Source organism: Oratosquilla oratoria, chromosome 9, assembly GCF_046742065.1.
Source record: "Oratosquilla oratoria isolate Oo_2021 chromosome 9, ASM4674206v1, whole genome shotgun sequence".
NCBI lineage: Eukaryota > Metazoa > Arthropoda > Malacostraca > Stomatopoda > Squillidae > Oratosquilla > Oratosquilla oratoria.
The window spans coordinates 55,106,995-55,121,158 of NC_134785.1; the positions used below are offsets into that span (position 1 = coordinate 55,106,995).

Below are 14,164 nucleotides of genomic sequence, written 5' to 3' on the forward strand. Positions count from 1 at the left end.
TATTTCCCTCCTGGAAGAGAGCTCAGAGCTCGTAGGTCCGATCTATGGGTAATGCTATGACCTTGCACACACACACACACCCCCAACTCCCCGCCCACGAGAGTTGAAGTAACACCCCTCAGCGCTGCGATACTGATATTATTTCAGCCCCGGGCGAGAGTCGAACCCGGACCTCCGTAGTGGCAGGCCAGAGCTCTAACCACAGCGCCATGAGAGGGGTGTGTGTATGTGTGTGTGTGTGTGTGTGTGTGTGTGTGTGTGTGTGTGTGTGTGTGTGTGTGTGTGTGTGTGTGTGTGTGTGTGTGTGTGTGTGTGTGTGTGTGTGTGTGTTTATGTGTACCTAGTTGTTCCTTAACGGAAAGGGAAGCTACGTTCATGGTGTCCCGTGTGTAAAATAACAATAATAATAATAGGTTTATTGAAATAGCAGTGATACACTGACAATAATACAATAGAGTACTTTTATGAGTAATACGCCTTGTCTAAGTTTTACAGTGTGTGTATGTGTTACAGTGTATGTGTGTACCTAGCTGTATTTTACAGGAAGGGGAGCTATGATCGTGGTGTCCCGTGTGTGTGTGTGTGTGTGTGTGATTGGGTGTGATTCACCATGGTCTTTGGATCACGTGTTGGAATCGTGATCGACAGCTATTTTCCTCGCGGAAGAGAGCTTAGACCTCACATATAACCGATCTATGGGTAATGGTGTAACCTTACGCGCACACATGCACACACCCAAGTCCCCGCCCACGAGAGTTGGAGTAACAACCCGAAGCGCAGCGATACTGAAATTATTCCAGTCGAGGGCGGGATTCGAACCCGGGCCTCCATAGTGGCAGCCGAGGACTCTACCAACCGCGCCACCGAGTCGTATATATGTCTGTTTACCTAGTTGTATTTTACGAGAAGAGAGCTATACTCATAGTAATCCGCTTTTGTATTTTTCCGCATCCAGTTTGTTCTTAGTCATGTATAGTTTTAGCACTCACTGTTTCCTCATTCAATTTGTTCCAGATATCTATCATCTCTGTGTAAGAAGCTATTCTTTTTCAGATCTCTTCTGTAATTGTCCTTCTTAAGTTTCTTCTCGTGTCCTCTTGTTTTTCTTCTGTCCCAGTTTAGTTAGTGTGTGTGTGTGTGTGTGTGTGTGTGTGTGTGTGTGTGTGTGTGTGTGTGTGTGTGTGTGTGTGTGTGTGTGTGTTTGTTTCATCAGAAACTATGTTGGTCTTCAAGAGACTGCTATATAAGTGCTTTGGCAACGTTTAATCTTGTGATACCGGGTTCATATAAAGATATATGCAATCAATTTCTCTCTCTCTCTCTCTCTCTCTCTCCTTCACACATACACACAATACATCATCTATGCACATACGTACACCTATTTCATGTGAAATACAGGAATGACTTCTACATGTATGTTTACATATCATAACACTTTATATGATTCTGGGTTAGTTTGGGCGCAACAATCAATATGACACATTCACTCAATCAATCCATCAATTGGACAAATTGCCGTGACAACGCACACCCAAACTCATCCTACTCCATCAGACCTAACGACAAGCTTCTAATCAGTCCTCCGATCCATCTCCACCGCGTCCAGAAGGATATGATTTATCATTAACGACAGTTTAACTCTCACCACGATACTACTGATTCCGTTGCCTCGGCGACTTTTTTAATATTAGAAACTAACTCTTGATTCAGCTCCGAGATCGACTCGAAAGAAAACGGGATCTCTATCGATTCGGTTTTGTTTTTTTGTTTTTTCCTGAGTCTCCCGTCACCCGAATAAAATAATCTAACATTAGCCAGAACAAAATTCATAAGGCGGAGTCACAGTAGAAAAATTGAGTTTCTCCATGTATAAGAAATTAGAATTTGCTACTGAACTGTAATGTCCCACAGCACGCTAGTTTGCTAGGAAGGTAAGTCCGACGTATCGCCGAGGTGGCTGGTTGCCATAGAGACGCATCTATACACATGGCAAGCGTCACTCTATATTTATTTATTTATTTTTTTTGTCACTGTCGCTTCTTCTCCCAGAGCAGGTCATTCCAACGCGCATGTCCGTTCATTGTACCATCACGTCACTCACGTCACGTGGACGCTGACCTCACCCACCACCACGTCACAGTATCACGTCACACTGCGTCGAGTGATCTCATCTGCCATAAACAAATCACGACGTTGCTAAGTCACACACGTCGATATCATCGCTTACTGACCCTGTTTGTTAGGGCAAAGTTTGTCAATGTCTGACAGTCAGGACGCACAGGCAGAAATCAGTGAAACGAAATGGTCAGAAGGGGTGGGGTTAGGCAAGGGTAGTTGTATACCCAATACTCAATTTCCATTTCAATTCTTTACTACCCTTTATACTTTTACGTTCAGTTTCTGAACTAATGGAGATATGATTTTAGCCCATAAATCCTGGATACAGCCTTAGTATAGTACCTATCTCCCAAATCAAATGTCCACTACTGGTAGAAAGTCAACAGATTGTGTGAAGTTGTTCAACAACTCCTCCCAAGGTCCTCTACGATACAAACAACGACGGTGAGAAATATTCTCAAAACTCCGCGGCGTCCGTCCGCCACGTTACACATACTTAGCTTTTACAAACGTACAGTAATTTCTAATCCTGCTAATTTCTAATACCGGACGAACTTCGGGATATAACGGACCTGTCCGGTATTTCCATCGGATATAGCGGATCCTCGGTTATAACGGATCTTCGGATATAACGACAGACCCCTGTCCCCATATCGTCCGTTATATCGAGGGTTTAGTGTAATGCCGTTCGCAAATTTATGGCTTGTTCTAACTCGTGACGCACTCATTTTGGTAGTCATATTTATGCGAACAGGAGACCTTTTGGTCCATAACTAGGTCGGATGAAAAAAAAAAGCCTTTATTCAAACAAAGTCTAACGTACTCAGTCTAATGACAAAATTTACAGGATATCCAAGCGACTTTATTCAGCTGAGGGGCGCTGAGTGAAGGAATACGTTCCGCCTAATCCTTTCCCTGTGGAGGTGAGCTTGAACTTATTTGTAAGCTTCCTTTGTTCAATTGTTTCTTTACAGTCTCCATTTCCCTCAAGCTACGTCCCTAGCACGTTTAACTATCTCACGTCATTTGATGAAACAATCTCATTTCAACTTCTACCTTCACCTAATCTCCAGCACATGTTTGTTCATTCCCAGGTTGTAAGTGTAAAGAAAAATTTCCCATTTCATTGTAGTTCCAATATTATTCATGACGGGTCATCCCTGTGTCGCGAACTAGCCCTTTGCAGAAAAAGAGAAGACAGGGAGAAATCCCTTCGGGGTGCATTATTGTATAATAAATTCTAGTAGCATTATGTATAGATGTGCAATGTAAAAGTGATGCGTCTTTGTATGTGTGTGTGTGCGTACGTGTTATGGATGTTTCCAGAACTTTACGAATTATTAGAATATCATTCACACATACTCCCTCATTCCATCCCACTCCCATGCATCACAGCATCATCCATACACAACCATTCTCCACTCACCCCTATCTTTATCTTCTCCCTTCCTTCTTCAACAGACATCCCCAGCTTTCCCAAAGTTCCTTTTACCTCATCCATCCATCTCATCCTTGGTCGCCCCCTCGTGTTCACTACCTCCACCTCTGCCTTCTACACCTCTTATACTAATTTTTCCTCACTCATTTTTCCAAGTGTCCAAACCATCCCAATACTCTTTCATCAATTCTATCTCACAACTCCCTTTCCAATCCCACTCTCCCCCTCAACTCCTCATTTCTCACTCTATCCAACTTAGTAACCCCTAACATACTTCTCAGGCAATTCATCTCAAACATATTTAAACTCTTCCTCTCTTATGTTCCATGTTTCAGCCTCATACAGTGCTGCTGGCATAATTACCCCCTTCATACAATTCCCTTTTAGCATCCATTCCCAAATGTATATTTCTCATTACTTTTTTATTCCCCCTTGGCATTTACTTGCTTCTCTCAATCTACATTCTACCTCCACTTCCACTCCTCCCTTTCCCGCCACATTCGCACCCAAGTATTTAAAGCTATCCACTTCCTCCAGTCTCTCTCCCTTAATACTCACTTCCAATATGCTGCCATCCTCTCCCCTTGTACATCTCATCACCTTACTTTTACCCACATTTATCTTCAATTTCCTTCTTTCACACACTTTCCAAAACTCTGTCACTAACTTCCTTAATCATTCCTCTGATCCTGCTACATGTCATCAGCAAAGAACAACTGGCATATCTCTCATTTTTCTCCATTTTCTTTAACCATCTCCAATCCCTGGCCCATTACCCTTGCATTTACCTCTCGCACCACCCAATCTATGTATAAATTGAACAGCCATGATGACATGACGTATCCTTGGTGATGTCCCACCTTTACCTCAAACTACTCACTCTCTCCATTTCTAATTCTAACACAGGCACTCGTAAAAACTCTTGACTGCTCTTAACAGCTTTCCTATCATATATCTGACATACCTCCCACAGTGCCTTTCTGTCTACCCTGCCATATGCCTTTTCAAAAGCCATAAAGGCCCCAAAACAACATCGTTACCTTTTCCTAAAGCTTCCTTACATATCTGTCTTACTACAAAAATCTGATCAACACAACCCCTACCTGTCGTATACCCACACTATTCCTAACCAATTACTCCCTCTCTTCCTCTCTTAATCCTCTCAATCAAAACCCTGCCATAAGCCTTCCCAAATACACTAAAAAAACTTATCCCTCTGAAATTACTACACTCACACTTGTCCCCTTTTCCTTTGTAAAGCAGAACTATACATGCATTCCTCCAGTCCTCCGGCACTCTACCCTCTTTTAGACAAACATTAAACAACCTCACCAGCCAGTCCACCATCACTGTACCTCCTTTTTTTAGACACTCCGCATGACACCCATCCAACCCAGGTGCCTTACCTGCTCTCATCATTTTAATAACTGCTTTCACCTCATCTTTTCTTATTTCTCCTCCATTTTCCTCATTCATCACTGTTGTTTTCTTAGCACTTCCTACTGCAACTACCTTTCCCTCCCTATCCTCTTCACATTTAACAACTCCCTGAAATTATCTGCCCATCTTCTCTTACTGCTGTCTCTTTCATTATCGTCTCTCCATCTGCACCTTTGAACTTTTCTCCTTTTCTTCACTACTTGATTTGCCTCCCTTCCTCTATTAATTTCCTTCCAAAACATCTTTTTACTACTTTCAAAATTTTCAGTCATACCCTTATCCCATTTCATATCTGCTCTTCTTTTTGCCTCCTTTACATCATGCTTTACATCTCTTCTCTTTTCTTTGTACTTCTTATAGTTGGGATAGATGGTTGTGTGAAAAGCTTCAGGGTTTGACAGGATCTCAAATTGAATACTTAAAGAATATAGGAAAGAACTGGCACAAAATTCATATTTTTATTGTATATTCCACATGATTGGAAATGGGCTAATATGGTACCAATTTACAAAGGTGGAAGTAAGGAGGCACTGTTAAACAACATGCCAGTATCACTGACCAGTACAGTAATGAAATGATGTGAAAGGATCGTGAAAGGTCACTGGTCAAATATCTTGAGGAGATAAACATTAAGACAGTCAGTCACTGAATTCAGATCTGGAATCACTGACCAGTACAGTAATGAAATGATGTGAAAGGATTGTGAAAGGTCACTGGTCAAATATCTTGAAGAAATAAACATTTAGACAGTCAGTCAGTGAATTCAGATCTGGAAGGTCAACTGTGTCAAACTTTTTTAGCTTTTACTCAAGAGTGATTGACATGCTGCAAAACAAGGAGTGGGTGGACTATGTAACTCAATCTTAAGATTTTTATAATAAAGTCCCCCATCTGGGGTATTGGTTGCATGTAATTGTGGAGTTAAAAGCTGCTCAGTAGCATGCAGCTGATACTTTAGGGTCTATATGGGGCACCCCTATGGACCAGAGCCACACATAATTTTGTCTGTGATAGAAGAAAACTCTATTCATAGAGAAATAATGATACTTTATTATAGTGCAACTGTCCCTCCATTATACTATTCGCCACTTGCTGAAACCTGTGGCGGAGGAGAAGAATACTGCCACCAACCAGAACCCTATTGTTTGGGTCTTTTAATGAGAGTGGATATGGTACAGATGGGAGTGAAAGGAAAGAGATAGGCAGTATGTTTGTGAGAAGAGATATGGGTGTGTTGGCACTGAATGAAATTAAGTTGAAAGGGAGGGGCGAGTTTGAGTTTGGGAGTGTAGTTGGGAGGTTCTCAGGAGTGAAGAGAGGATGAGGGAGAGAAGGGGTGGCTATACCAGTAGGTGAAGAGACAAGTAAATGTGTGGTGGAGTGGAAGGTTTCTTCAAGGTTAATGTGGATAAAGGTGAAACTGGGAAGGGAGATGTGAGTTTTTGTAAGTGCATATGGGCCTGGTAGTGAGAAGAGTGTAGAGGAAAGGAAGGATTTTTGGAGAGATTTAAATGAGTGCATAGAAGATTTAGGGAGAAATGTCAATGTGATGGTATTGGGAGATCTTAATGATAGGGTAGGAAATGAACCAACAGACTGAGTAGTTGGGAAGTGTGGAGTTCCAGGAAAAAATCATAGTGGAAAGTTGATGGTGGAGATGTGTCTAGAGAATTGATGATAGCAAATACAGTGTTTAGGAAGAAAGTCAAGCATAAGTACACATGGGAGAGGGTGATGGAAGGGTGGTAGATAGGGCTTTAATGGACTATGTAGTGGTATCCAGGAGAAGAGTAGGAAGAGTTCTGTATGTACATGTTCTATGGGGAGAGAGGGAATATCAGGTCATTTTTTGGTGGAAGGTAAGTTGAGAGTGTAGGATAGATGGAGAGAGAGGAAAAGGACAGAAGGTAGGGAGGTGCATGGAGTAAACTGAAAAAGAAAAGGAGGAGTACAAAAAGCTGAGACAGGAGTGGCAGGGAGTGAAGGATGGAGTAGAATTAGGAGTGGAGGAGGAATGGGGATGGTTCAAGGAGTATCACAAGGGGCTCAAAGCTGGTGTGTGTAACAAGGAGGACAGGAGGAAATAGAAAGAAGGGTAGTGAGTGGTGGGATGATGATGCAAAGAAGGTTGTAGAAGAGAAGAGGCAGGCATTCACAGATTGGTTGCAAAGTAGGACAAGAGAATCATATGAGAGACAAAAAAAGAAAAGAGAAGTAAAGCATAAGATAAAGGAGGTAAAGAGGAGAGCAGATATGATAATAATGGAAGAGAAGGTAGTAAGAGGAAGATGGGCAGAATATTTTATGGAGTTGTTAAATGTGAAGAAGGATAGGGAGGGAAAGGTTGCAGTGGGAAGCACAAAGAAAATGACCATGATGAATGAGGAAAATGGAGGAGAAATAAGGAAAAATGAGGTGAAAGTAGTTATTAAAATTATGAGAGCAGGTAAGACACCCGGGTTAGATGGGTGTCATGTGGAGTGTCTAAAAAAGGGAGACAGTGGTGGACTGGCTGGTAAGGTTGTTTAATGTTTGTCTGAAAGAGGGTAGAGGGCTAGAGGACTGGAGGGGTGCATGTATAGTTCAACTTTACCAGGGAAAAGGGGACAAGAGTGAGTGTAGTAGTTTCAGAGGAATCAGTTTGTTGAGTGTAGTTAGGAAGGCTCATAGGAGGGTTTTGATTGAGCGGATTAGGATAGGAACAGAGGGAGTAATTGGTTAGGAACGATGTGGCTTTTGGAAAGGTGAGGGTTGTGTGGATCAGGTTTTTGTAATAAGACAGATACTGTACATGAGAAAGCTTTAGGAAAAGGTAAGGATGTTTTTGGGCCTTTATAGATTTGAAAATGGCATATGACAGGGTCGACAGAAAGGCACTGTGGGAGGTATTGCAGATATATGGGATAGGAGGAAAACTGTTAAGAGCAGTCAAGAGTTTTTACAAGAGTAGTAGAGCCTGTGTTTGAATCAGAAATGGAGAGAATGAGTGGTCTGAGGTAAAGGTGGGGCTTTGCCAGGGATGTGTTATGTCACTTTGGCTGTTCAATTTATGCATTGATGGGGTGGTGCAAGAGGTAAATGCAAGGGTAATGGGTCAGGGATTGGAGTTTGTTAAAGAAAATGGAGAAAATGGGAGATAAGTCAGTTGTTGTTTGATGATGACACTGTGCATGTAGCAGGATCAGAGGAGGGAATAAAGAAGTTAGTGACAGAGCTTGGGAAGGTGTGTGAAAGAGGGAAGTAGATGATAAATGTGGGTAAAAGGTGATGAGATGTACAAGGGGAGAGGATGGCAGCAAACTGGAAGTGAGTATTAAGGGAGTGAAGCTGGAGGAAGTGGGTAGCTTTAGATACTAGAAGGCACATGTGGAAGGATAGGGAGGAGTGGAAGTGGAGGTGGAACGTAAATAGAGAGAGGCAAGTAAATGCCTTGGGGGTTAAAAAGTGTAATGAGAAATGGACATTTGGGCATGGATGCTAAGAGGAGATTGTATGAAGGGGTGATTGTGCCAACAACATTATAAGGGGCAGAAACATGGAACATAAGAGAGGAAGAAAGGAAGAGTTTAAATGTGTTTGAGATGAAATGCCTGAGAAGTATGGGAGGGGTTAGTATGCTAGAGTGAAAAACAAGGAGGTGAGGAGAACAGCAGGGGTGGAAAAGGAGCTGGGAGATAGGGTTGATAAAAGAGTATTGGGGTGGACTGAACACATGGAAAGAATGAGTGAAAAAGGATTAGTTGAAGAAGTGTGGAAGGCAGAGGTGGATGGAGTGAACAGGAGGGGGCAACCGAGGAAGAGAGGGATGGATGGGGTAGAAGGGGCACTGGGAGAGAGGGGATATCTGTTGAGGAAAGGAGAAGACAGAAGATACAGATGAGTAGAGAATAGTTGTGTATGGGTGATGCTGTGATGCATGGAATGTAGTGGGTGGGGGATGGGGGGTTAGGGAGTATTTACCTAATTGTAGTATACAGGAAAGGAGCAGTGTTCATTGGGTTCTGTCTCCTATTCTCCAATTTTCTAACATACCAAGACTCAAATTCATGTACGGCTCCAACTTAATCTATATCTTTGATTTCCAATTATCATATTTAGGTTTGAACTCATGCACTGTTCAAGTTCTAAGCTATTCCACATATTTATACATCTATATGGAAAACTGTATTTCTTCACATTCTTTTGACATGTGGTCTTTCTTAATTTACTTCCATGACTTCTTAACACCCTCCCACCTTTAACCCCTTCGATACGATGATGCCTACGTAGGCGTCATGAGGAGCAAGTGGGTACACAAGGATGCCGATGTCGGCGTTTCGATTATATTTATTGTAGTTGTACCTGTGTGACCCCCATACTCTGTAAACTGGCTTCATCATATTTTCTATGGTTATCAAAATTCACGGGTGAAAGAGAGAACGAGCAATACAGTGGTGACTTTATTTTTTATAATGCGAGTATTATGATGCAACATCGCATGTCTGGCAGCTAATGCTGCCCGCCAGATTTTGGCCTGGAGTGAAGGGGTTAATCAGGTTTGGTTATGTGTGAATGATATTCTGACGCAGCCTGAAGGGATTTCTCTCTGTCTTCTCTTTTTTCTGCATGAGGGGACAAATGGGGGGTCGCCAATTAAATGAAGCGGCCTTGCTGCAGATGTGCTATATCTTGCTGCATTGCTTCTGACCCAGGGCAATGGGTGAGATGCAGGGATGACCCATCATCCATGGGGAGCCAAGAAAATAGGGAGGGGTGATGAATGGGAGTTGAGTGGGGATGAAATGTGTGGGAATGGAATTATGTTTTGAAAAGCCTTTGGAATATACATATATGTACATACATATACCAAGGGCTTTTTTCCCCCTTACAAGGGAGGTAGCCAAAGTTATAAATCCACTCGCACCCTTTTCATCCCCACATACTCCACTCCTATTCACCATCCCACTCTCCCACTTTTCTTGGCTCCTCTTGGAAGACAAGTCATCCCTGCATCTCAACCATACACACATGACAGTGGAAGTGACAGCAAAGATTGGACTCCAGAAAAACTACAATTTTCGTGGATCTCAACGATGAGGGAGTACCTGTGTTGTATTAGTAGGGAAGGGGAAAGCTTGTGGTGTAGTGGGAAGGTGAAGAAAAAGGAGAAGGGGAGGGATTACTGAGGAAAATGGAAGGAAATGAGGAAGGGGACAAATGGGCCCTGGAAGTCAGAAGGAATATCAACAAGAGATGTGCAGACGACAGATATGAAGTCGAAGAGATTAGTAAAAATGTAAAAATTTGAAATATAGATAAGAGCAGCACATTGGAAGGTGAAGATAATTATTTCCATGGGTTTAATGAGGGAGATGACAACCTCCCCCGATTAGCAAGTCTAGAGGAAAAACTACCAAAAATGAATGAGCAGTGGGAGGTTAGGTTCAGTCAACTTACATGGATTACACAGAGAGTTGATAAATTGGAAGAACTAAAGAAGGAGAATCAAAACCTAAATAAAGAAATAGAAGAATTAAAAAGACAGTTAAAAGAAGTAAAGGATGAGAATGAGGAATTAAAGAGGAATAAAGAGTTCATAGCAAACGAGGTACAGGGTTGGAGAAAAGTCCAAAAGAACAACAAAATTGAATTTGGAGATAAAGTAAGACAACTGATGAAAGAACAAACTAAGGACACAGTTATTAAAGTGGTGAGAGAGAAGGAGAGGAGAATATAGTAAGAGACTTTGCAGATAAAAAGAAATGTATAATTATATTAGGGATGGAAGAAAAACATAATCCAAATAGGACTACATGGGTAAAGGAGGAGAAGGAAAAAGTAAACAAGATATTAAAAGTAGTTCAAGGAGATGAACAAGAAACAGGGAGAGAAATTGAAGAAATATATTGAAAAGTGGTCTATATAAACAGGTATGGATAAAAAGAGAGATAAATAAAGAGGAAAGAGAGGAAGAGAAAACAAAAAGAATGGATGCTAAGAAAAAAACGAAAACAGATCAGAGTCAAAGAGAAATTCTATTGGAGAGTAGTGGATATGAAAGTGAGGAAATGGTTCATAGCAGAGAAAAACAGAAGGGAAACAGAAAACAGGATGGAGGTAGCAGAAAATTAAAACTGTCTTACACAAATATAGATGGTTTAATAACAGGCTTGAATGAACTGAATGATTACCAGAAGGAAAAAGAACCAGACATAATGGGAATTGTAGAGACAAAATTGAAAGGTCCACTACCACCCAAAAGTGTAGGACATGGTGCATATAATTATTGGATTAGAAACAGAGAGGTAAAACAAGGGGGTGGATTTATGTTCCTGACTAAAGAGGATATAAATGTGAGGAATTTTACATATGGAAAGAATAGAGTAGAGATGATTATGATGGAAGCGGAGAACAGGGATGGGAAGAGCAGGAAGTTTGTAGTAAATTATGTGCCTCCTAAAACGGCTTCATGGGAAGAGAGAGAACACAAAAATATGTTAGAAGACACAAGAATAACACTAAATATGGTAATGGAAGATGGAGGAAGAATAGTTATAATGGGTGACTTTAATTGTAAAGAAATCTGCTGGGAAGAGATGACAGTGAAAGGTGGAGATGACCTATGGGGAAATGTACTACTTGATATGATTATAGGACACACAATGACGCAATGGATACAAGAGAATACTAGGTATAGAAATGAGGAAGAACCATCAAGACTGGACCTAATAATCACATCAGAACCTGAAATAGTGGACAAGATTGAATATAAGACACCAATAAGTAAAAGTGACCACATATTGGTTGAACTGGAACTAAATGAGGAAAAATACATGGAAAAAAAAACAATACAGAAAGAGAAGATTGATGTATGGAATTTTTTTTATTTTTTATAAAATGAGAGAATTCTTTCAAAAAGCAGACTAGGAAAGGATACACAAGGAGGAAACAACAGTAGAAAAGGAATATTTTGTTAAAAATTTATAAAGGAGTGGAAAAGTATGTTCCAAGACAAAAACAAGAAAAAGAATATGTAAAGTGTTGGTACAACAAAAGATGTAGGGAGTTAAAAGACAAAAGGGATAAAGCTTGGATAAAATGGAAGAAGACAAAAGACCTGAAAAATGGAAAATATATACTAGTTATAGAAATCAATACGTACAAGTACGCAGAGAAGAAAAGAGAAAATACAAAAAGATGTCATAGAAAAATGTAAAGATCAACCAAAACTATTTTATAGATTTGTAAACAACAAACTGAAAAACAAACAAGAATTAGTGAAACTACAACAAGTAGGAGTTGAATACACAGAGGAAATAGAAATGGCAGAAATTATGAACAAACATTTTAAATCAGTGTTTATGAGGGAGAACATACAACTTAGAGATGTCGAGTGGAAGGAGAAAGTCCCCCCTATGAAAGAGATAGAGGTAACAAGGAAAGAAATAATGAATCACTTGAAAAATCTCGATGTCAGAAAATCGCATGGACAAGATGAAATGGCAAACTGGATTTTGAGAAAATGCAGGAACAAAGTAACAGACAAAATACGTAGTCTAATAAGCGTGGACCTTCGTGGCTCAGGTCACCTGAGCCACCAAGGTCCACACCACGCGTGCCGGACACGTGACCTGAGCCCCCGTCCCTTCTTGCTTACCTCACTGTTTCAGTATAAATACACATTGTTCTCTATTCTGTAATTCATATCTACTGAAGAGGATCACAGTAAGTGATCGAAATATACAGACCTCTATACCTTCGCCTATTCTTCTCCGAAAGTGGGTCATCAGTATTATTTTACAAATGTGCTGCGACATAACTTTGTTGTGATATATATATGTATATATATATATAATTTTTCTTTCCCCTTTTTTTCATCCAATCAGCCATTACCTACCTATCAACAGACATGGGAAAGGTAATCCTCACCCTTTCAGGGTAAGGATTACCTTCCCCATGACTTGCTCCATCACTCCTTTACATTACCTTTCATTATATTACCTTTACCTTATATTACATTCCTTTATCATTACCTTTCCCATCACTTATCCTTTCCAATCCTTTCCGTTTAAACAATATCAAGATAACACATTTTCCCAGTACTATTGTCAATGCATCCCTGGTTCATCTCTACATGCTTCTCCAACTCTGCCAACCATCCAACCATGTACATTTTCATTTGCTTAATTTCCTGACCAAGGTCTCTCATTTACCTCATCCACCCGCCTTTTCCTTTCCTTGTTTGCAGTGCAAATATTTAATTAATTCATAGATATGTTGAGACATCTAGGTAGTAAATATTGGAATATATATATTTTGTGCTTACAGTTTGAGGTGAAGCTCTAGTAGTGTTAATTAGTGGATGCCCATCAGCATCTAAGCCTTGTTGGATAAGGTAAGTGTTGCCCCCTGAAGCCAGGATCTGCCCTCCAACAGGACTGCCTGCCACTTCCTAGAAAGAAAAACCAAAACATTAGTAACAAGATTTCTGGGGATTTTTCTAATGGAAAGTAAAGGGTGCTCATGGATAAATGTTAATGAAAGTAAAGGCAGTAAGGGGACGATGGGTAGAGTATTTCAGAGACTTGTCAAATGTTGAGGAGGACAAGGAGAGACTGATTGTGGTAGTGGGAGATACTGGGAAAATAACTGTATTAGAAGAAGAAAATTATAGAACTATAGGAAAGGATAAGATATAAAGAGCATTCAAAATTATAAAAGCTGGTAAGATACTTGGGTTAGATGGGTGTCATAAGGAGTGTTTGACAAAGGAAGAAACAGCTGTAGAGTATTGGCTAATGAAGTTGTTTAATTCAAGTGACAGTGAAATTTCAAACCCTGAATTGCAGATTTATTCTCACATTTTTTTACTTAATTTTTCCTAAGGTGGGAATGAAAAAATGAGATAACAAGATTCCTAAACAATGAATATGGTGCATGTACAGAAGTCCTCGTTATACGGTACATATGCATTCCTGAAAACCTTACCGCAAATTTAAATTACCGTATACCGAACCCATTATAACATGTAATAATAGGATATGTGTTCCAGCACGTCGAAAGTCACCCCTACAGACATGAAAATACCGTAGATAGAATTGAGGGTAGTAATTACCAAATATCGTAACTGTGAATTTACCGGATAAAGAATTATTGTATAAGGAGGACTCACTGTAATTACAGAACATA

The 14,164-nt window shown here is 40.5% G+C and overlaps 1 protein-coding gene across 9 annotated transcripts in view; it reads right to left on the reverse strand.

The window, feature by feature from the left end:
- LOC143028423 (DNA-binding protein RFX2-like) overlaps positions 1-14,164 on the reverse strand; it is a 362,309-nt gene that overhangs the window by 93,448 nt on the left and 254,697 nt on the right. For all 9 annotated transcript variants that reach the window (XM_076190484.1, XM_076190478.1, XM_076190483.1 and 6 more), the window contains one exon: positions 13,302-13,427. In XM_076190484.1, the coding sequence (XP_076046599.1) occupies positions 13,302-13,427 (126 nt within the window). The remainder of the gene's footprint in view (positions 1-13,301; positions 13,428-14,164) is intronic.